This window comes from Nesoenas mayeri (genome assembly GCF_963082525.1).
Source record: "Nesoenas mayeri genome assembly, chromosome: 2".
NCBI lineage: Eukaryota > Metazoa > Chordata > Aves > Columbiformes > Columbidae > Nesoenas > Nesoenas mayeri.
Window position 1 is genome coordinate 88681910 of NC_137543.1, and position 21233 is coordinate 88703142.

The following is a 21233-nucleotide window of genomic DNA, read 5'->3' on the forward strand; positions in this document are numbered from 1 at the left end:
GTATGGAAACTTCCTTCTTCTGTCTACGTTGAGCACATTGTAGTGATTCAATGCATAAATAAGAAGATTCGTAAGGTATAAGGTGCAAGTTCTTGACTTCTGTCTGTACTTATTTGCTGGAGGTGTTTGCTTAGCCCAGGCAAAAGCCAGATGGCAGGTGAACCTGCAAATATGAGGCATGAAGGCTATTCCAAATAGTGAGCTGCATGGTGATGTTAATCTGTGATTCTTAATAGCATTAAAAGGAGGACCGATGTACTTCATTTTAGCAACTGCTTTTGTATACACATATCTGATAATCTTCTCCTTGGGGGCTTAGTGTATTGCTCAAAGAAAATGGCTGTTTTGAATCCCCATGTTTCTGAAAATGAGACCCTCTTTCACTTTGCTGTTATATTTATATTTGATGTTTAATAAACCCAAGAGTTCTCTTCCTGTGCCTGCTATGGAAGTTTTAAGTGTTTCTTAAAAAAAAAAAAAGTAGGATATTGTAATTTTTAAGTGGTAGTGATGTTTGTAATAAAAACTAGATATTATTTTCTTCAAATTTGCTTTTTTTGCAAAAACTGCTGTTTGTTCAGTTAAAAGACTACCCTCACATCCCTTGAGAATTGAAGATTTTATAAATTTGAAATGACTAGGATTGTGAGACTGTGGTGTTTGGCTTTGGTAAGCTGTTATTAACATAACCAGGAATAAATGTAACAGAACAGTTTGCAAAGTGAGAGAGACAGGGAGGTTTCCATAGTATTTCCTGCGGTTCCTAGGGTGAAAGTGATTCAAACGAACTGCAAAGAAACCTTGAGATTAGAGGAAATTACTATTAATACAGACAAAAATGACTAGAATGTGTCCTATGTACTCAGTTTCTCCACAGCTTGTAAAGTTGGTTAAATTTAACTAGCTTCAGGTTTTATGCAACAGCAAATGAAAGAAGTTAAAGTAAGAAATGTTTGTGACAAGCTCTTTAAAGTAATTTGTTTTGATGTTTTTTAAAGGCTTCTTTGTGAAAGTTTTAAATAGTTTTTCTGTTCTCAGAGATCAATGCAAAACTGCATAATTCACTGGAACAGAACTGATGTGGAAATATTTAAACTATACGGTTGCTTTACCTTGATCTGTCTCTGTCCTAATCTTAATTAGGAAGCTGTTCATGAAAGCTAGCTAGCTGAAAGAATTCTTTTGATAACTGCGCTTGAGGGTGATACAAGGGGTTATTGCTAACTCAAACTGCAGGTGATTATTAATACTGTAGGAATTGAAGGAATGGGTATTTTTCTGTCGGTTTTGTAGTAGTCATCTATTCCAAATCCTGTTCCTGACGAATAGGATAAGCAAACGTGATTGCTTGCCTTCCCTTTCTAGTTCCCCTTAGACAAGAACCTTGGCAATTGATGAAACCGGGTGGATTTTTTTTTTTTTCCCCTTTCAAAGCTGATGAGGGAAAGCTGTGAAGTTTGGTACACAAGGCATTGTACGGTATCTGTAAATATAAGGATGACCTTCTGCAACCTTCTCTGAAAAAACATTGCATCCTTTTGCTATCACCTAGATAATCCTTATCCTGCTTGGCTTCGTGCCACCAGGAAGCTCAGTCCATGTGGCATTGGAGCACTTGATTAGCAAGAGCAGCCACGTGGAACAGAGGTATTTGGGCTAATATCCAATTTGAGTCGATATATACTTAAATGTTTTGAACATGAGTGCATTTATTATGTAGTTAAGCATCTCCACTAGCAGTTGTTTTTGCTTACACAGGAAGGTAGGCACTGTCTGAATTAATAGTTCAGTTAATTCAATCAGGTTTTACCAAAGAGTCCATGTATTTAATTTATTTACAGTTATACTACAGAACATACATTGTGTATTTTAAAAAAATAAATCCCAGACTGTAAAAAAAAAAAAAAAAAACAGCCAACCAAAAAAAAAACCCCAAACCTAAAAAACACAACCCCCCCCACTTTTGAAGCATATTTTCTCTCATTTAAAAATATGCAACAAAAGGTGAAGCCACTTCTTGGCATAAGAAAAATGTATTGCAAAACATGGATTTCTGGCAAGTGTTATCTTTGGAAAAGTTGGGTAAAAGCATTGTATTAAAATCCTTGTAGACTGTGTGTCTTTGACTTTGCTAGTTGTTTCTCTAGATTTTTTTTTTTTTGTGAGGACAGTGTTTTAGAAGGCATAGGAAGAACTCATCTTAAGTTTCCTATCATTTTGCTCTTTTTCAGCAAATTGACTTGTAGCTTTTCGCATTTAGGACTCTAAAAACATAACATGCTTCTGTTACATGTGTGTAGAGTGAGCATTAGGGAACAACTCTGAAGAGTTACATTTCTCTCCTGTTAGTTTCTCACAAATAAAAGATGATACAAATAGCAAAGTAAAGACAGTCATTTAAAATGTAACATTTTTGTCCAAGTATTGATAATCTTTCACAAGAGTTTAGCTTTGGGATTTCTGTGGGAGTTTTCTAATTTGTTTTGAAACTTCAATTGGATATTTCCTTTTCTATTTCATCGCAAAGTATCAGGAAGCTTATTGCTGTGATAGGGTTTTGGTGTTGTGGTTTATGGATTTTTCTGTTTGCCTTTTTTTTTTTTTTTTTTTTTTTGTACTTGTATCCCTGAAAAATCTATTTGTGCTTCAGTAAATGCCAGACCAGTAGAAACTGGGCTCCCACCATGCTGTCTGGGAGAAGCAATACCTGAGAGTAGTGATCTAGATCTTCAAAAATCTGAAATAAAGTGGTTGTTCCTATGACTTGCAGACAATCTCATTATGGGATAAGTGCTTTTCTTCCACCCAAGCAAATATTGCAAGACCGAGAGCTGATAAATCTTTGACATACCAATCAAGCATTCCTGACTTCATTTTTGAATTTCTAACCATGCAAACATTTTTAAAAATAAATGTCTTACTGCATGTTGCTTCTCTACTCCAATTGGAACAGCTTGCTTTCTGCTTGTGTGTTTCTTTGTAAACAAATAATATTTCGGACTAAATTGTTAAATCCATATGTAAATCTGAGTACAAAAGAATTAATTAAAAACCTTTTCCCCTGTCTACACTCATTTACCTCCTTTTCCTTAGACTTTGGTCTCATGCAAGCAAGATAGCAAGTGTGATGTTTATTTTGCTTTCTCTCAAATAACTAACCTTACGCCCTGTTAGGAAACAACATATTGGGCTAAACCTAAAGTAACAAACTTAGACAGTGCATAGTAGGGTAGAAAGTGCCGAACATCAGTGTGAGTGGCTGACACTACAATGGTTGAAAGCAGCTTTAACCTCATCAGCAGTTCTGTCTGGGAGTGAGGTGGGTCCATTATTTCTGGTAGGATGTGTGTTGAGCTATGGTCATAAGTTCAGGTGGCCACCCCAGTTACAGTAATGGTCATCTTACTGCTTTTGTTTTGGGTTTCCTCTGTAGGATGTTAAAGGTAAAGATGGTATGCTAAGATTTCATATTTTCTTCCTGGTGTCACTTCACACAATTACTAATCTGTCTTATGCATAACAGGCACTGTATTTCTTCCAAAACCATTTCTGGGCTTTAAGGTTTTTTACTGTGACAACTCTGAACTTTCAAATTTTGAGGTCAAAATTGCTCTTTCGCGAGAATGTCCTGCAGCTTAGTCCTGTGCAACCAGGTTCTGCATGTTTGGGTTTCCACTGCCTAGTATTTGGGGTTAGTTTGCATTTGTTGCAGATTGAGGGTTTCCCCTGAGCGAGTTGTAGTGGTGTTAGTTGGCTGATGGGTTGGTCTGAGTACTCAAGGATGGGCATGTCCAAAATGCTCACAGCTGCTGATGATTGGAGCTGCTTTTATTATTTTGGAAACGTGAAAGAACGTCTGACACCAGTAGCTTTTTGAAAGCAGGAGGAAATAGGGATGGGCAAAACAATCATCTTGTGGGTTTTAAAACTGTTATGGATTTCCCATTACAAACACTATAAGTAGAGGTTTTAGTTTTCTTGTGGACTGTTGTCCGTAGCATTTCCATTTCCATGTTTGTAGACACATTCCTCTGACCCCTGTGGTTTCATCAGTAAGACAGAAAAATATAGCTAGGTTTCTCTCAAATTCAGAGTTCACAACCAGTTTGTTTTATATTAGTATACTGCAGGCATTCATATTTGAAGAAAAAAGTAATGTATTATGGGTTCTAGCATCAATTCAGAAAAAAATTGTTCTTTAAAATCTTCAAAAACTCTCTACTGATACTTTTCCTCCTTATAAAAATAGTTCTTTGGGCACATCTGAAAACCAGTAGTTATTTTGAGTGTCTGAATGTTTGAGCACACAGCCTGAGAGTTTAGGGGCATTATTTTTATTATTTTCTGTAAAATCAAGCACCTGATTGTTATCACTGGGAAATTTGTGGTAAGCATAGTTGGAATTAACACATTAAGTGTCACAGGTTTCTGCAATTAGGAAAAAACCTTAGTATGCTCAGTTTGATGATGTAACTTGTTTTTCACAGGCTGAGATTTTTTTGGGGGGAGGAGGGGGTGTTGTGTGTGTGATAGACACAAGCTGTTTTATTATTTTAGAATATCATGTGTTTTAGGCTTAAGATTTCTATAATTTTAAATATCAACACTAAAAAAATCAGCAGCGTTGCATGGACATACCTTGCTGTTGTTGGCTAAAATTAAGCAAAAACTCCTAACTCTCCTAATGGTAAGGAGCAAATTTGAATTACAAGCGTTTATTCTGTTTCTGTTGGTTTTAGAGTGATGCAGAGATTTGTCCTTTAGATGAAGTGTCTGTGCTGATGTTCACAGAATAGCTTTAAATATTGATGGTGAGAATAATGTTGTTTTGGGAAAACATAACTGGAGGAAGAAAAACTTGTTGCTCTTGTCCATAACTGCAGTTGCAGCTCTTAATATAACTTAATAGTTTACTACTGGAATAGTGTGTGAGGTCAGATGGAGCACAGATTAGGAAATAACAGGGTGATTCACTTTTCCAAAACAACTATTCTTTTACTTAAAAAAAAAAAAACACCCTCTTAATTGCAAAAAGAACTGTGTAATGTAATTAGAAAGTTGTTGTTGTTGCTAATGATAACTTTTCCTCCTGATTATTTTTTGTTGCACTACAGTTAATGCATTTCAAAACCCCTTCAGATAAGTGGGTAATGTTTTAAAACAAAGAAAGATTTTTTATTTTTATTTTTATTTTTTTTTTCCATTTATTGCCTTTTGACTTTTTTGACTTTTGACTGCAGGAACAAAAGGACACTTGTTTTCCTATTCTAACTTGGCCAGAATACAAATCAAAATAGCAAAATAACTACTGCATTTGGAGGGTGGCAGCTTTAATAAATCAGTAAAATACTTCAGAGTTCATAATTCTTCCTTTTCTCAGTATGGAGAATTTTTTATGGACAATTTAATGCTTTACCTTGAGTATTGCCTTGAAGACTTGAGACAAAGTGCAGCACTGTTCTGTTTATAGTAGCTGCAAAAAATTACTGATTTCCTCTGTAAATCACTGGAAGTGATTAGAAGTATGCATTTTTCAGCAAAAATAACATTACATTGTATTATTCTCTAGAATTTTTTTTTTTGAAGGAAGGAAGGGTATTTTGCAGTGCTACAAACAAATGAATAGTTGTTATTGTGAATTGTTATTAAAATCAGAGTGGCATGTGTACCCTGCTCCAAAGGATCTGTCATCATACTCCAGCTTAGTATGTTACGGAAATAACATTAGCTTGTAGCTATGCAAAGTTTAAAATTTGATGAATGAACAACTTATTGTGCAAGGCTACTAGTGGCACTGGTTCTGCTTATATTAGTAGTATTTTAATGGATGTATAGATTATTCATTCAAGCAAGGCTAAAGGAAAATAGTGATAGTGCATTGTTGGTGATGTTATTGCAGAAAGATCCCCTTAAAAATGAAAAACATGTCCTATGGCTGAATGTGTTCCTCTTCTCTCCACACACCATCCCCCAAACAGGTTAGTTGTACCAATCAAAATTTAACTTCAGTAGAGCGCACAGCTATAGTTTGTAGTTCAAAAGGAATTCAGAACTGCTATGAATTACCTTGATAATTGACACCATCTATAAACTTCCATGAGCTCACATTTGTAGTATTGTTCCTAAGGACATGGCACTAGCTTTACCTGATTTTGAATTTTATAAGTATAACCAACTTTGGTCTTTCATGTGATATTTGGAGAATTACGGCACTTTTTTCCAAAGGAATAGTGAAGTCTGAAAACTTGGTGTTTGTGACACGTAAATACAGAGCAGAACTATAAGCATGTAGCAAATGGACAAATATTTCATCATACGTGCCCATCATAAAAATATAGAAAACCAACACCTCCCTCAAACAGGGTATCTGATGGTGGATGTGTTCTGTTTTTATGTTCTCAGGTTTTATTGTTAACCCATTTGTGAATGGGCAGGCAGGAGGAGTATGGGAGATGGCAGAGTAGTCAGGCCCTCTCAGCTGCTGTGTTATTTGAAGTGGTGGCTTTTAAGAGACCATGTTTCTTGTGGCTAGGAGCTTTGGCATTCTGATTGATATTAGCAGCTCCATTGTTTCAGAAATTAGAGAGATGGGCTGTTGGTGGACAGTTTCTTTAGTGATCTTGCAGCAGAATTTCTCACCATCCTTTGCAAGGCTTTGGGATTTCCTGACATTGCATGTTTGTAAGGAATTTCATTTTTACCACCATACTGTGGGGTAGTTTCTTCTGAAATGTTTGTTTTCCCCTGTAATGAAAGCACTTTCTGCTCTGTATTAGAGTCTTAATACAATTACACCACTTGTGTTAGGTCTGCAATTCCTTTCCTTCTCCTGGGGTTCTAGAAATAGTAATAAAAAGAACCCTATTCCTTCTCCTCTTGGTCTCTTTTTCCCTTATTTCTTCATCCAGTACTTTCTTCTACTCCTCTTTGTTAGCAGAAAGAAGCTGTGGTGAGGAGGGAGTCCTCTAGATTATGAATGCTCAGGTGGGACATAATCTAGTTCTTGAATCCAGGACCTCTGTGGAAAGAAGTTGGAACTGGCCATATCAAAGGCAGAGGATGAAGATGTCTTGCATTTGTAGTTGCTTTTATAGCCTTCTCTGCATGTGTCAATATAAATCCAAAACTAGTCCATTGCAAATGGAATTTCCTTGTGTAGAACAGTTCAAAATAAATGAGATTTGGATTGTTAGACAGTCTATTTCACGGGTTTTAGTTTTCTGTATAAATCATCTGATTCTTTGTTCATGGATCAAGTCAAACTTGATTTTTTTTTTTTTTTATTCTAGATGTTTGTGGCAAAGTACTGACTAGCTCTTGCTTATGTCTCAATTTCTTTCACTCTGTTGGAAAAGGTTTTCTTTGATAGTGTGTCAGAGCTTATTTAAGTTCTTGGCATTAACTACTATATAAAATATAAAATATAAAATATTGCATCCTAAAGTTGTCTCACTCTAGTTTATGAGGATGTTTTCTTTTGTCTGGGAATTTTACAGACATATTGTAAGGCAGCTGCAGTTGGAAACCTGCTGCTGTGTCTTGGAAGCCAGCTGAAGTATCATTCTTCGTATGTGCTTTCAGAGTACTATTTGGCTGAAGATAGCATGGTGATTCTTCAAGTCTGATATGTCAGCATGTGCTGATGAGGAACTGTTTTAACTGAGGTGGTTTATTTAATCATTCTTGTTAAACTTTTTACTGTTGAAGCTGATCTGACATATCTATGAAGAGCCAGGTCTTATTGCAGTCCTACTTAAAGGCAGTTTATAGGCTATTTTCTTTCAATACTAGTGTTTTAGCCACAGACAAAAGGACCTACTTCTGTCTTGAGAGGTTTTGTTGATTTGTTATAATATGAATAGCAGCATCTGGGTACTGTACCCTAGCTAAAATAAGGTCTCAAATGTGACAGCTCTTCTAAAGTAGCATGTTTCCCAGTGGAGGGAACACAGTAACCAAGCACTCTAATATTTATAGACTGTGTTTTTTCACCTTGCTTTTGTGGTTGACTTTGGGGAGTAGGGTACCTATAACTACCTCAATGATCAGATTGGGCTCTGGTCATAGTAATGCCTTCCTGGTCGCATGTGCTCACCACCACATAAGCTGTTATTGGTTGTTTTTCAATATTAAGGAGAGCATGATTTAGACTGATAGTCTTGGAGTACAGCACTCAGTGAAATAGGATCAAGGTGACTCTAAACATTTCTTATGAAAGGGAAGACCCTGCCTCCCAGTCTCCAGTTTTGTGGATGGTACCAAGTCATGCACTTCGTGCTGGTCCGTTCCTACTCAGATGCAAACCAGGAATGGATTTGGATATGGTTGGCAGCAAAATCTACTAACTCTAACAAAAACTGAAATTTGTTGCTAATCACCCAGTTCCTCTAATATTCCTTTCCAGGCTTAGTGATTCCTGAATCATGAAAGCTCTGTTTGTTGCATAAATGGAAATCAATAACTTTGATAATAGAATTTATATTCGTAATGCAATCTCCTATGGATAAATGTTTAAATCATGTAATAGCACTTACTTAATATTCTTTACTACTTGACCTAATTAGATAGAGATGGAAACTGTACTATCCTTGCAAGCTGCAAACTCTTTGACACTGATTGCTGTTCTGATTGCTGTTTGCATTGACAGCTGCTACACTGAAAAGGAAGGGAAACATGAAACCTGGAGGCCGTTTGTGATACAGTATCACAGTGCAGGACAGCATGAATCTGCATTGTGTGTGATTACCAGACAGTACATCAGCTATGCTGTGTTAGAGCCAGAAACCAGTAGCTTTCGCACTTGCTGCCTGTTTCCCACTCATTGTAAAGCCCTGCCCTATCACTTGATAGACCTGGAAAGGAAGTGCAAAGGAAGTGAGTGCCACTGCTGGTTTGAAATGTTCCAGGGTGACTGGAAAGTTTGAGCAACGGCCTGGGTGAGAAGAACAAGACCTTATTGACAGGGTTCAATCCTAGTCAAGTCTGTTTCCCATCAGCTTCCTAAGTAATCACAGCCTTTCTTTTTTTCATCTCCTTTACACTCTGTGGGTCTCCCATATTTATTTATTGATTGATTTTTGTGGACTGAGCAACCAAGGACAATTGGGAAGTTTTCTTTCCTCTGATCCACCTCTGCTAAATGCTGGAGGAATTACTAATGAAAATGATGACCACTGCCTTTGCCCCCATGTTTCTCCAGAGTTTACATTGCATATTCTTTGAATTTCTGCTTTTGATAGTCTTGTTCTTTTCATTTGATGTGAAGAAATACATACTGTTCCAGTGATCCCATGGCACACGTGGTTTGTCATGTTCCACATCATCTGATGTCATGGACCGATGGCTGCTGCATTATGGCACCGTAATGTTATGTGAAAACACACATATACATGTAGTGGGAGAAGTATGTAAGCTAAGAATTTATTTCTTGGTTTCAAGCTCTTCTAGGCTGTGTAAGACTTTATGAAATATCCATACCCTGAAGTCATGAATTTTTTTTCTAATGCTGCAGTTTTAAACATCCAGCAACATGTCCCTAGTACACTCACACCCTGTCATTTTGCACAGACTTGCACATTATTTTACCATCAATGCAGTAAGTGGTCTCCACTGGCAGTCCTGCTTCTCTAGGGCCTCCTAGTGCATTCTGATTTTATTCTCCTTAGGCTGTCTGAGACAAGAAAAGCTCATTTGATCAGAGTTGAGAGAGGTTTTTCTTTGGAGAAACGTTCTTTTAAAAAGAGGACCGAAGAGACATCTGTTTAGTTTTGCACTTACGTGTCTCTGGCCATGACCACAGCAGAACAGAACCACATAATAGAGGCAGCATCTCATGTTTTTATGGTCTTTCTGTAGCAAGTCAATTGACTCTGGTAGGGTACTCTGCCATATTAAAGGAACAACCAGTTAAAAAATATCTGTTAAAATATGCAGACTCTTTGGGCATTGATAATATTCACTGAATTCATAATTGAGCACAGTTCTGGAGGGGTAAATTTTGTTCTGTTTGTGATTGTGTATACACACTTATAAGGATAATATCACTTATTGTATTTGATAATCCTGTCAATAGTGATGCTTGGAAAATCATCTTACTTCAGAAAAACATGCACTAGCCTGTATTTTGAAGTATTTGCTTTTTGAGAGCTTAATCATTAAAGTTTTACAAGGGTTTAAAAGGAAGAAAGGCAAAAAAAAACAAACACACACCACATACACACAAAAACAAGCAAACAAAAAAATTAAACTCTCAACCCTCAAGGATATATAAAACGTGAAAATGGCTCTATTTTGTAGTATAAATATAGGGATGTTTTTGAAAACTCAGTTGGTCAGGCAGGCAGAATTGCTGCTGGCTTCAGAAGGCTTGTGGAAGGACTGCATGTGCAAGGGAGATGTGAGTGTGACACAGTGCTACAGAGGCACATTGGTTTGCACAGTATGCCAAGTTTGCACCAGTTTTTCTAGAATGTTTTTCCTTCCCTGTCTCCAAAATAGTCCAAATTCAATAACTGTGGTTAGGATATTTTGGAATGAGGTCCCAAGGCACTTTATAATGGAACTTGGGAAGAAATTCAAGAGACAATAGTTCTCAACCAGAATTTGTAAGCAAGTTATATTAAAATATACTGCTTCTTAATCTAAAATCAACTAAAAAGCATCTATAGTATTTTTAGATCAGTGTACAAATCTGGAGAAATCAAAGTATATGCTTGTTACCTGGTAAGCTCACTGCAAATTTTTTTTCTTCCCTTTTTGAGACCTTAACCAGTTCAAATCTCCCAGGACCCTTCACTGTGTTTCTAACACATTTTCCTATATCTTACTCTTCCCAGGATGGATCGTACTTGGCTGAGTTCCTGCTGGAAAAAGGCTATGAGGTGAGTGACTTGGTGACTGGCTGCAGGCTGATGGAGCCATTTGGATGCTGCAGCTCTGGCTTCCTCTGCTTCTGTCCTTTTCTGTGTATGTTTTCCACTCCAGCCCTAGATAACAAATCAAAACTCCAGAGAGGAATGTGCAACATGGCCTGTAATCATGCCAGCTTATTGTACTATTTATCATCTAATGTCCACTGGTGGATTCCCTCTTCTCCTCAGGGTATAGCTCCGTTGCATGTTTCCCGCCAACTCAGATAAGCAGTGACCTGTGTGAGCCAAAACTGTAAGGAATTAGGGAATAATTTATGATGCAATGTACCACATAGAGGAATAAGATTCTCTTGTTTGTTCTCTTTCCCCTTCTCTCTGTCCACACTAAAGGCTCCTTTATTTTGGCAGTTATACTTTGGCAATGAAAACCTTGCATTTTGCTTTCTCTGTTTAAAAAAACAAAACAAAACACCAAAAAACAAACAAAAAAAGGGCCCAACACAAAACCTCAAAACCCAAAATATACCTCTTCTCTTGGATTAATTATATTCATTTCATTTACCTTTTCCTTAAAATAAAGGGAGTCTGATTCCTTACTGCTTGCTGCATAATTTTCCCTGGCAATATCATGCTTTTGTGGCCCGGCAAAGCAACAATCACATTATTATGGTATGATTTGATGGTTTTGAACTGTTTTCACATATATGTGAAGATGTTTGTCTTCTCAGTCATGAAAGATGCTTCGAAAATGTGTGATAATGGAAGGAAAGGGACGGTCAAATTAGTCTTCCCACAGTGTAGTATTTTCTGGGTTTTTAGTGAAAGCTAATGCTTATTCTAATATTGGATTTTATCACTTCTGTTGTAATACTGCTTCATAGTTTAGTGAGAAGTCTTTTCTCAGCCAGTCTGTGCTTTTCATGCTTTTGCACGTGGTTAATCGTGTCTTGATTATTCCATCCTTTCTCCTGCTTTGTTGATTGATCTGCTTATTGGTGTTGTTTTCTGAGTGTTGTAAATGGATTATTTTTACTATTTCTCCATTCCATTTGGGGAAGAGAGATATCATTGTGTTTGCTTCTGCGACTGTTAAGGCAAAAACACATGCTTTCTCCCAGTCCACAATGAAAGTGGGAACTGCTAACCACATTTAAAATGAAATATAGCCATTTCCACAATAGAAAGGTTGCAATAATTGGGTAGAGGTTTTTTATTCTGTTCCTCAACTCTCCACCTATTTGTTGAAATTCTTTCCTATGTTCCCAGTTAGAAACCTGTCTCTGAATAACTGAACACAGGGGTACACAAGATAACTTATTGCCTTCCTAACTAAGGTGTTTCATTTTACTTTTTTAAAAAATTTCAGTCTATTTAAAGATCAAACCCTACTGTGAAAAATCCACTGATCTTACATTCTTAACTAGATTAACCAGTTTGCACACATTTTGGCTTGTCACAAAGTTTGCATTTCACCTGTCCCATGAAGACAAAGGTACCTTTCATCAAGTTTTTTATGGTAACATTGCTGTCATGGATTAAGCATTTGGCAGGTTTTCTTTCTCTTGTGTGTGCATACCAGAAAAAGGAGTGGGAGAAAGAGAAAAAAAAAAAAAAAAAAAGAAAAGAAAAAGAAGCTGGGTTTGCATGTTTTCTTGTTATTGCTGGATGCTGGGTTTGTTTGTTTGCTGAATCTTTTTGAAGGCCTGGGGTGACTGCATTTATCACACCTCATTAGTCAAATGGTCTTACAGCCATTCAGCTGACACAAAGGTCTTGCAAGCACCATCTTTCATCAAGCTTCAAGCTGGCAAGATTCAACTTATTGGTCAATCATTTGTGTGAACTTGAATTTCAGCATGACTTCATTCAGAGATAGATAATTGAGAGCTCAAGAAGTCTCTCATCAGGACACTAAGCTAAAATATCTAATTACGCTAGAAGAGCTGTAGAGCACTTCAGGTAGCTTCCACAGCTACCTGATGCTTTAAAACTGCAAAATCTAATTTTTCCTCAGCGAAACAGGTGTTCATTTGAGTACTCAAAAATATTTCCAGCATATTTTCAAAAGTGGTTATGGAAGTGTCTTTTTGTAAAGTGTTTCTGTGTAAACCTTGTGTCTGTTTCAATTATCCTTACATTCTCTAAGTAATTATTTTTATAGGGCTTTTAATACATAACTTTCAAACTTTGTCTTCATAAATTCATTATTTGATGGAAATTTCTTTTGGAAGGCCATGTTTCTCAGTTCTCCATTGATCCTCAAAATGCAAATATTTATTCAGCTTTGGAAAGTTTAGGATTTGGATTTTCAAACAAAGTACATGGTAAGCCTGTTGTGTGGCTGGGATGGAGGGAAATTATCATCATAAATTTGACTTGCAAGTTATGAAGATGAAGCTATTCAACTATTATTAGGGATCTTGCCACCAAATTTCCATTCTTAAAGTGACAAACTGGTCTCACTGTGGTTGTCACACCTTTTTACTCAGTTAAGTTTCAGACTTGAGATGGAACTAGAAGTGTTTTCTGTGTCAATATCTATAGCTTGTGATATGTGTAAATGAAAAATCCCCAAACAAAACCAAACCAAACAGAGCCCCAAACCCTCTCTTTTCCTGCTGATATATTCTTGCAGGTACCAGTTAACATGAAGTGAGAGTGAAGTGATGGACCAACCCAAGCAAGTGTAGGATGCATTAAAGTGTAAGGATCACTTCCAGAAATAAAGGGCAGGGAGAAGTGGAGGACAGTCAAGTTCTGAAGCTTGATTTCACTTGCGTAATCACAACTTCTGTATCTGGTAACCTAAGCTAACGTGAATCTTGGTAGAATGCATGGGGCTATCTTACATGAGGAGGAAACGGGATCAATGTTTGAACAATTTCTCTAATGTACTAGACACAAATAGGCTTTTCTTTAATGCTAGTCAGAACCAGTGGCGTTTTTTTCAACACCTTTGTTATTGTGGCTGGTTAAAGGAAATTCTCAACCTGTGTTTCAGCCTTAGGTTTGCTTGCATGTCTCATAACTCACTAGAGAACACTGACTCATCAAGTCCACAAAACAGCACTGACTGTTCTGGCTGTTCTTCCAACACTCCAAAAAGTGAATAACAGCTATCTTCTAAAATATCTTTGGGCTTTGCAGCTCCTGCCACTTCTTTCCCTGTCTTGTCTTTTCCTTCCCATCTCTCCTCTCTGCCCACTCTTTCCTTTCCCTAGCCCAGTCTCCTGCTGCTGCTTTTTCCATGCCCATCATCTCTGGCTCCAGAAAGACTTCTCTGCAACCAGGGAGAAGGGATTATCTTGGGATTTACATATTGCTTCTCCAACTCCAGTAATACTGGCAAGTCTCACTCTCTAGGAGATGATGCTCTAGGGCAATTCAGTGTTTTCTGTGTTGTATGTGATACTTGGACTCCTAGTGGTGTCAACAAGGGAGAAGGTGAAACCACTTGAGGGTACTAAAATAAATAAGACAACATCAGAGCTCATCTCCAAGGTATTCTGTTATGATTGGGATAAATGTCTTCCTTTAGGAACAGAGACAAGCTCTAATCTGACATAAGGGTTAGGCCCATGTATCTGAAAACAGTGACCATGATGATGAACGCTTTCCTCTTAACGTTTACCACTTTCATCTTGTGTTTTTCCTTGTTCAATCTCCAGGTGCATGGCATCGTTCGTCGGTCTAGTTCTTTTAATACAGGCCGGATTGAACATCTCTATAAGAACCCACAGGCTCACATTGAAGGAAGTAAGACTTTTCTTCTATATTTATCTTTTTTTTTTTTCCTTTAGTCTGTGGTCTATGTTTGGTGGAAAAAGGTCACCAGTACCAAAAAGGGAATCTGTTTCCTCAACCTAAATGTTGTTAATATGTGGTTATTTTTAAGCTCTGCTTGACTTAGGGTTAGTTATTTAAAACCAACAAACAAAAAACCTTGGTAGGTAACCTTGCCTTTTTTCCGCTTATGTTAGCTAACTGCTCTGTCTTAGAAAGAAAAGTGATAATCTTTCTCTGAAAATTTGACACAAAGTATAGATACTCTTGTGTATGTGTGAGTTACCAAGAGGGGAAGATATGGAAGGGGTCCAGGAAGGTGCCTTCTGTTGTGTAGAAATGCTGATACAGTTTACACGTAGCAAGGCAGTAGCCATTAGAAAGTGGTTGGACCTGTAAAAAGCTTTGTGAGATTGAAAACACTGAGGTAGCAGAATAGTGAAGTGTGGGGTTTTTTTTGAGGCAGTTATCTTAAGTACTCCACTTCTGTTTCCTTATGAGTTTCTTAGTGCCTGATGAAGGTGAAGGTTTGAGGACAGCCTGTATGACAGCACGAATTAGACATGATCAGTTCTTACTGATGATAGAATGAATGTTTGGATCTTCTGAATTTCTGGACGCAAGGAAACTACCACCTGTTTTTTCTGGAGGAAAGGCATTGCTCTTGGAAATTTGCTGATGATTTACTGTATTCTTTATTATTGATGATAATTTGGAAAGCTGAAATTATCACCTTTAGTGTACACCTTGCAAAAATTGTTGGAGTATTTTGTCTTAAAGAAGTTTAACTGGTCACTTAATGAGAAGTTCCAGTTCAGCAGAAGGACTGAACGTTTTGACAACTGTATGGTTTTCTATACTATGCATATTGTGTGTTGTGCAAACTGACACTGTCCTAAATAGTCTGATTTAAGGTATTGTTACCACTAAATACCTCCATGCCATAAATAAATCTCATGTCTTTGAAGTCTACTTGCCACTATCGTTAAACAGAGCCTAATTTTATCAAATTGTAGTATATAACGCAACTTTTAGATCTCATTTGATCTTTGCCTGTAATTAAAAGAAAAAAATTCTGACATGACTTCAGTGGTATTTGATGTGAGTAGTTGCTGCTTTCTGTACATTGCTCCTTAAAATATCTGGTTGAGAGAGGGGTTAAATTGAATAAAATATCTTCATGAAGAATATTGAAACCTGTGCTTCTGTCAAGGACAATAGAAAAACTGTGTTTTCCTTGAGTTACATTCATGGCTCACAAGGTAAAATGAAGCAAAAGAATTCAAACAGGAAACTGTGCGTTGTGAGGACCATCTTCTGAATATGAAAAGTGATTTGAGAAGACAATGTAGATTGCAATAAACATGTATATGAACATTTAAGGAAAGGAGTGGAAGAAAGGAACAAGCAAGCAGACTTTAAATATTTTCCCCACTTGTAATCTCATTTTCCTTTAACTGAGGAATGCAGCCATATGAATGGGAGGAGAAGGAAGAATTGGACCAGGAATCTCAGGAAAGGCTGCTCCATGGAAACTGTTTGGAAACAATGAGTTTCCAGGCAGTAGTGAGGGAAGCAAAGAAGCAATAGTGGTCAATGTGAGCAAACCCTAATTTTGTCTTTGCCCTGTGTGTTCTTCCCATGAGTAAGTGCTTACAAGTTGCAAGATGATGATCTTCATAGACAGTGAACCTTTTTTTTAAAAAAAAAATGTAGTGAGAACAAGAAGGAAAACAAGGTGTTTCCTGAAGAAAGCCTTCCATCTGTTGCTTGCTAAGGAGGTTTTTAGATTGCATGATGTTACTAAAGCACAAAGATTTTAATCTTTAATCTGTGTTTATAAAACTTTGCACCAAACAAACCCCATTTCTAGTGACCATTTCTATTACTCTTGAAAGACATTTTCTTCATGGGTCATCAAATGGACAATACTTCATGCCCTTCTCATGTTCAAAAAAGCCATTTGAACAAGAATCTTTGAAGTCTTGATGGTAGACCAAAATGGCATTCCCCTTTGGGAGCTCTAAACTTAAGATACTCATGGGAGGGTATCTCTGCCCAGCTCAGCCCAGACCACCTTCCCGTGGGAAGCTCTAAGCCTGATGTCTTGGCTTGGAGATGGTGGCAGAAGTGAATGTCTTTGGTATTGGAAGAGGGATCCTGGCTATGGCACCTCTTCCCTGCTCAGCTACTTCTTAGGCTGGAGAGGAACCAACTGCTTTTCAGACCCTACAGCTCCTACAGAGTTGCTGCCACCTGATCCTGCTCTTGTAACAGTATGCTCTGCTCCATCCTCTCTGAAAGGCTGGCTCAACTGGCAGGGAGATTTTGTTAAACTCGCAGCCAAGGTAAGCAGAGGAAGAAGAGGGCCTCCTGTTTCCCTGGAGAAGCATTCTTTTCCAGTACAGAAAGGGTAGTACATTTGAGTTCTTTCCTGATCCCAACAGCCCACAGAGTTGTCCTGAAAAAGGTGGTAAATGCCATCAAAGAAACTGGTTATATGGTGCTTGCTTGTGGTCTCTATTTAGTGTTGCAAGGAAACTTCAGCAGTTTTTATGATGGTCTGGACATCAACAGTTTTGAGGATTGCAGCTTAACACCAATAACTAAATGTTTTTATCCTATAACTGTTTGGGATCTTGTGCTTGCTGTGGCCCACACTAGTTTCATGAACTGCATTTCATTTGGGAAGCAGCTCGGTTGTATTCCCCACAAGCGAAAATGTGGTGGTGTTCTGGCACAGCCTGTATAGAACTGGTGGCAGGAATTAGGGTAGCCTGCACCATGGATACTTGATGTATATGCACAAAAAGTGTGATAACCTGCTTGCCATCCCTCACATTAAATCACGGTTAACTTTGGAAAAAAAAAAAAAATTCATTATGATTCCCTTATCTGTTAGCCACAGATTCAACTGGGTCTCTTCAGAGCTGTCCTTTTCAAGCACTGTGGAAGTAAAAGCAGATTTCAAGAAGATACTGTGACCTGCTTGTCTATGTCACTTTATCACCCTGAAGAGCTTCAAGTACCTGTTGAATAGGAATGTGAAAGTTCAACACCTGAGAACTGTGTGATCTGTTACTTCCATGCTGCCTTAAACTGTCAAAACAAACAAACAAATACAAAACAGCTCAAACAAAAACAAAGTTCAGATATCTCTACAGTGTTTAAAAAAATGTGGTGTGTATTCATATGGTAGTCTCTTGTAATAAACCTTGTATTTCTTGGTTTCAGAATTAAAAAAAAAAAAAAAGGTATTTGGTTGTATCTGTAGATAATACAGCCCTCCCCCAAAGTGGTAACCTTTGTCAAATGGGAAGACTGCTAAACTCTACTGAAATAGTAATTTCTTCTTTTCCTGGAGATAGGACAATATAAACATAAATTTATTAAGGTCAAAATCATCAAATTAAAGTCTATATAGATACAGCAAGTAAATGTAAACAGCTAATTCATCAATAATTATAACAAGATTATTCTTTTTATTGAATAGATATGTAAATAGCAGTGTGGTAGTATGACTTTTTTGGTTTTTTTTAATAAGGGGAAATGAAACCTGTTTTATCAGAATGAATTTCACTTCTGGCATGACTTCTTGACAAGTCAGGGTCTGAAACCAAAGACAAGTTGATAAGCTATTGCAACCTGCTCTTTTAATTTTGACAGGAGCTCATCTCATGCTCTTACCTAGAAAGTAAATCAGTCAGGAAGAGATAAGTAACAGCTGCGTGACTGATGTATCTAACCACATCTGAGATTTTGATGTGTAACTGTCAATGAAGCATGTTTCATTGTCAGTGTTACAGTGTTCTCTGAAATTCCTTTCCAGTATGTATCTGTATATTTCAAATGAAAAACATTACAGTACAATAGACTGCATGTATTAATAATGTTACCTAGATGTTCATCTAGTAGATACCTTAGGGATTTTTGTTGTGTTGTGAAATTACTCTAAGTGAGGAGCTTAAACATGCAACATTTTGGGAAGGAGGAGAAAGCTATCAATGTATGCTGAAGAAGTTATTAGAAACCTTTGTGTGTGAAAGACTGGAAGCCTAAACTAAAATAAAACAATTTTTGTGGCTGAAATTCTGATGTTGATCTAATTTATACAACATGAGTTAATGAAATGCAAACTATGAAACAAATTACATCAATGTTTCTAGGTAGATCAGATTATTGAAAAGAGATTCAGAAATTCTCCTGCATGGAAATATATTTTGTGCTTAAAGCAACGTGGGGGGAGGTGGGGAGGAAGAAAAGAAAAACGACAAAACCCAACAACAACACACAAGCAAAACCTTGTTCAACCAGTGATGTCTTAACTTTTTCCAATAAGTGTTAACTCGGATTTTAAGCTTGGAATAGGATTCGGACCAAGAATGCCACATTGTTCTGGGACTAAAATATATTAACTCTGTGTTCTTAAACTCCGAAGACATGAAGCTGCACTATGGTGATCTCACGGACAGCACCTGCCTGGTGAAGATCATTAATGAAGTCAAACCCACTGAGATATACAACCTGGGAGCACAGAGCCATGTCAAGGTGAGTAGCTTCTAGCACTGAGAATTGTGAATGTGCATTGGTGGCGGTCTACTGCTTTGATTGTTTTAGACTGCAGTAGTTATAGCTGTTTTAAGAACTGCTAATTTTGACAGGCAAACACTGCCTTAAATCAAGATAGTTGTATTTGCTGTGGTGCAGAATTACTGCATGAGTCTTGCTACTGAATATTTACTCAGATGTCAGAATAATGAGGTTAAATTGTCAACAAAACTTGCAGGTTTAGAAATCTGCTTTTTCTACCATGTGAAACAACTTTTGTTGTAGTTTGCTGCTGATCGGTCCTATTGGAGGATTTATACAGTGTTGTTGAGCCAAATGGTGCTTAAAACCACATTATCCTGTTTGCATTATAACCAGTATGCGTATCTAAGAGCACCACTTCCAGAAAGGCTTCACCTATACCAGTTTTCATGCAGGTAATACGCTTTGAAGGATTGACCTAAAAATAGAGAAAACAGCTTTGCTACTACCTACAGTATTGTAAGTTTTCTGGAGTTTTTGGTTGGAAAAATCGTTATAGAAACTGAAACAAAAAGGACTTGTTGAAGATAAGTAGCTTCACCCTGTCAAGTACTGCTGCATCATAAGCAAAGAATATAGATAGCAGAGCAAATAACTTCAATTTATTTTTTACATATTTTATATTATATTGCTCTATGATGGAAAAGCTTGTTTTACTAACAGGTGAGCTCTATTTACTTGCAAAAACCTCATTCATACTTCACTTTGTGATTACAAACTGAAACTGATGGCCAAGTAGCAAATTGTCATTGAAATAAATTGTTTGTCAGACATATGCTTGTCCTTTTTTTGTAGAATGTGAAAGTATTCTTAAGTGGTAATATTCCTTGGCCTCTCTTGAAGAGAGAACTGAAGGAGCATTTAAGTCTCATGAAAGTCAGCCTTTCTACAGAAAGCAATGTGTTGCTCCCATCAACCCTTAAGCCTTAGCAAGAAGAAATAACGTAGAAAGACTGCAGTTATTGCCAAGGAAACCAGCAGAATATAGAGGTGAAAGGAGAATAATCTTTCCTTTAAATTGCTTTTGTGACTGAATTATCCAGTTTGCTCTGTGCTAACCATGGGACTGGTTGGGTTTATTAGCTCAGGTACAGCAGTATAGGAACGAGGCTACTTGAGTCCAAGGGCAGCTTAACTGCTGGTGTGCAGAGTGAAACCTGAGCCAGCAAACCTTGCTGGGTATTTACAGTCCAAAGCTAGATGTTCTAGCATTGCATTTGTTGAACTAGTGCCTTGGATAACAATCTCCAGTGAAATTACATCTGTCCCTTGGGTGATATTAGCATGGTACTAACATAGTAGTCCCAAACTATCCCCTTGTGGCTGCTGTAACTGCCAACAGCTCAATTCACAGCACTAGGATGGTGTGAAAGGGGATAATGGTGATGCAGATATAGGGTCTTACATGATGCTGCCATGGGCTCTGAGAAAGCTCAAGTATCTTGCTGCATGAACACTTTGAGCCAATTCAGATCTGGACCCAAGTCTTGGCCTTTGGATATCTAATGTGTTGCAGCACAATTAGGAGACATCAAAATGGCTCTTAAATGCCAGGCTGAATGCAGCAGGCCAATACTTAGGCAATGTTAAGTAATCCTACTAGAAGTCTAGATGGATTTCTGCTTATTATGCTTCCTAGCATCTCCAGTAATACTTCTGTTGTTGTAGTTGAGGAGAGAACCTAGGCACCCCAAGTCTGTTGACTGAGGTGTTTAGGGGACTTAACTACGGGAACTATAGGACTTAAAAGCAGTCCAACAGTGCTTAACATTTTAAAACAATTTCCAGTGTTAGAAGAGGGAGTAGAACTAGGCCACCTGTTAGGGGGTGAATGTCTTCACCAGACACCCGAAGAACTCTTACCATTAAACTTTAGTTATATAAACTTACTGGTTTTGCCTGTATTCCTCATGTTTGGGAAGGAGGGAGAAAGACTTCTAATCTTAGCTTGCTTCACGTTCTGGTGACTTTGAACAAGTTACGTCTTCG

At 37.5% G+C, this 21233-nt stretch overlaps 1 protein-coding gene across 1 annotated transcript in view; it reads left to right on the forward strand.

The window, feature by feature from the left end:
- The window catches only part of GMDS (GDP-mannose 4,6-dehydratase), a gene marked incomplete at both ends in the record, with an annotated part of 414283 nt that overhangs the window by 54198 nt on the left and 338852 nt on the right, over positions 1-21233 (forward strand). Inside the window, 3 exons of the mRNA XM_080339750.1 lie at positions 10836-10880; positions 14540-14627; positions 19093-19202. Coding sequence (XP_080195876.1) covers positions 10836-10880; positions 14540-14627; positions 19093-19202 — 243 coding nt within the window. The remainder of the gene's footprint in view (positions 1-10835; positions 10881-14539; positions 14628-19092; positions 19203-21233) is intronic.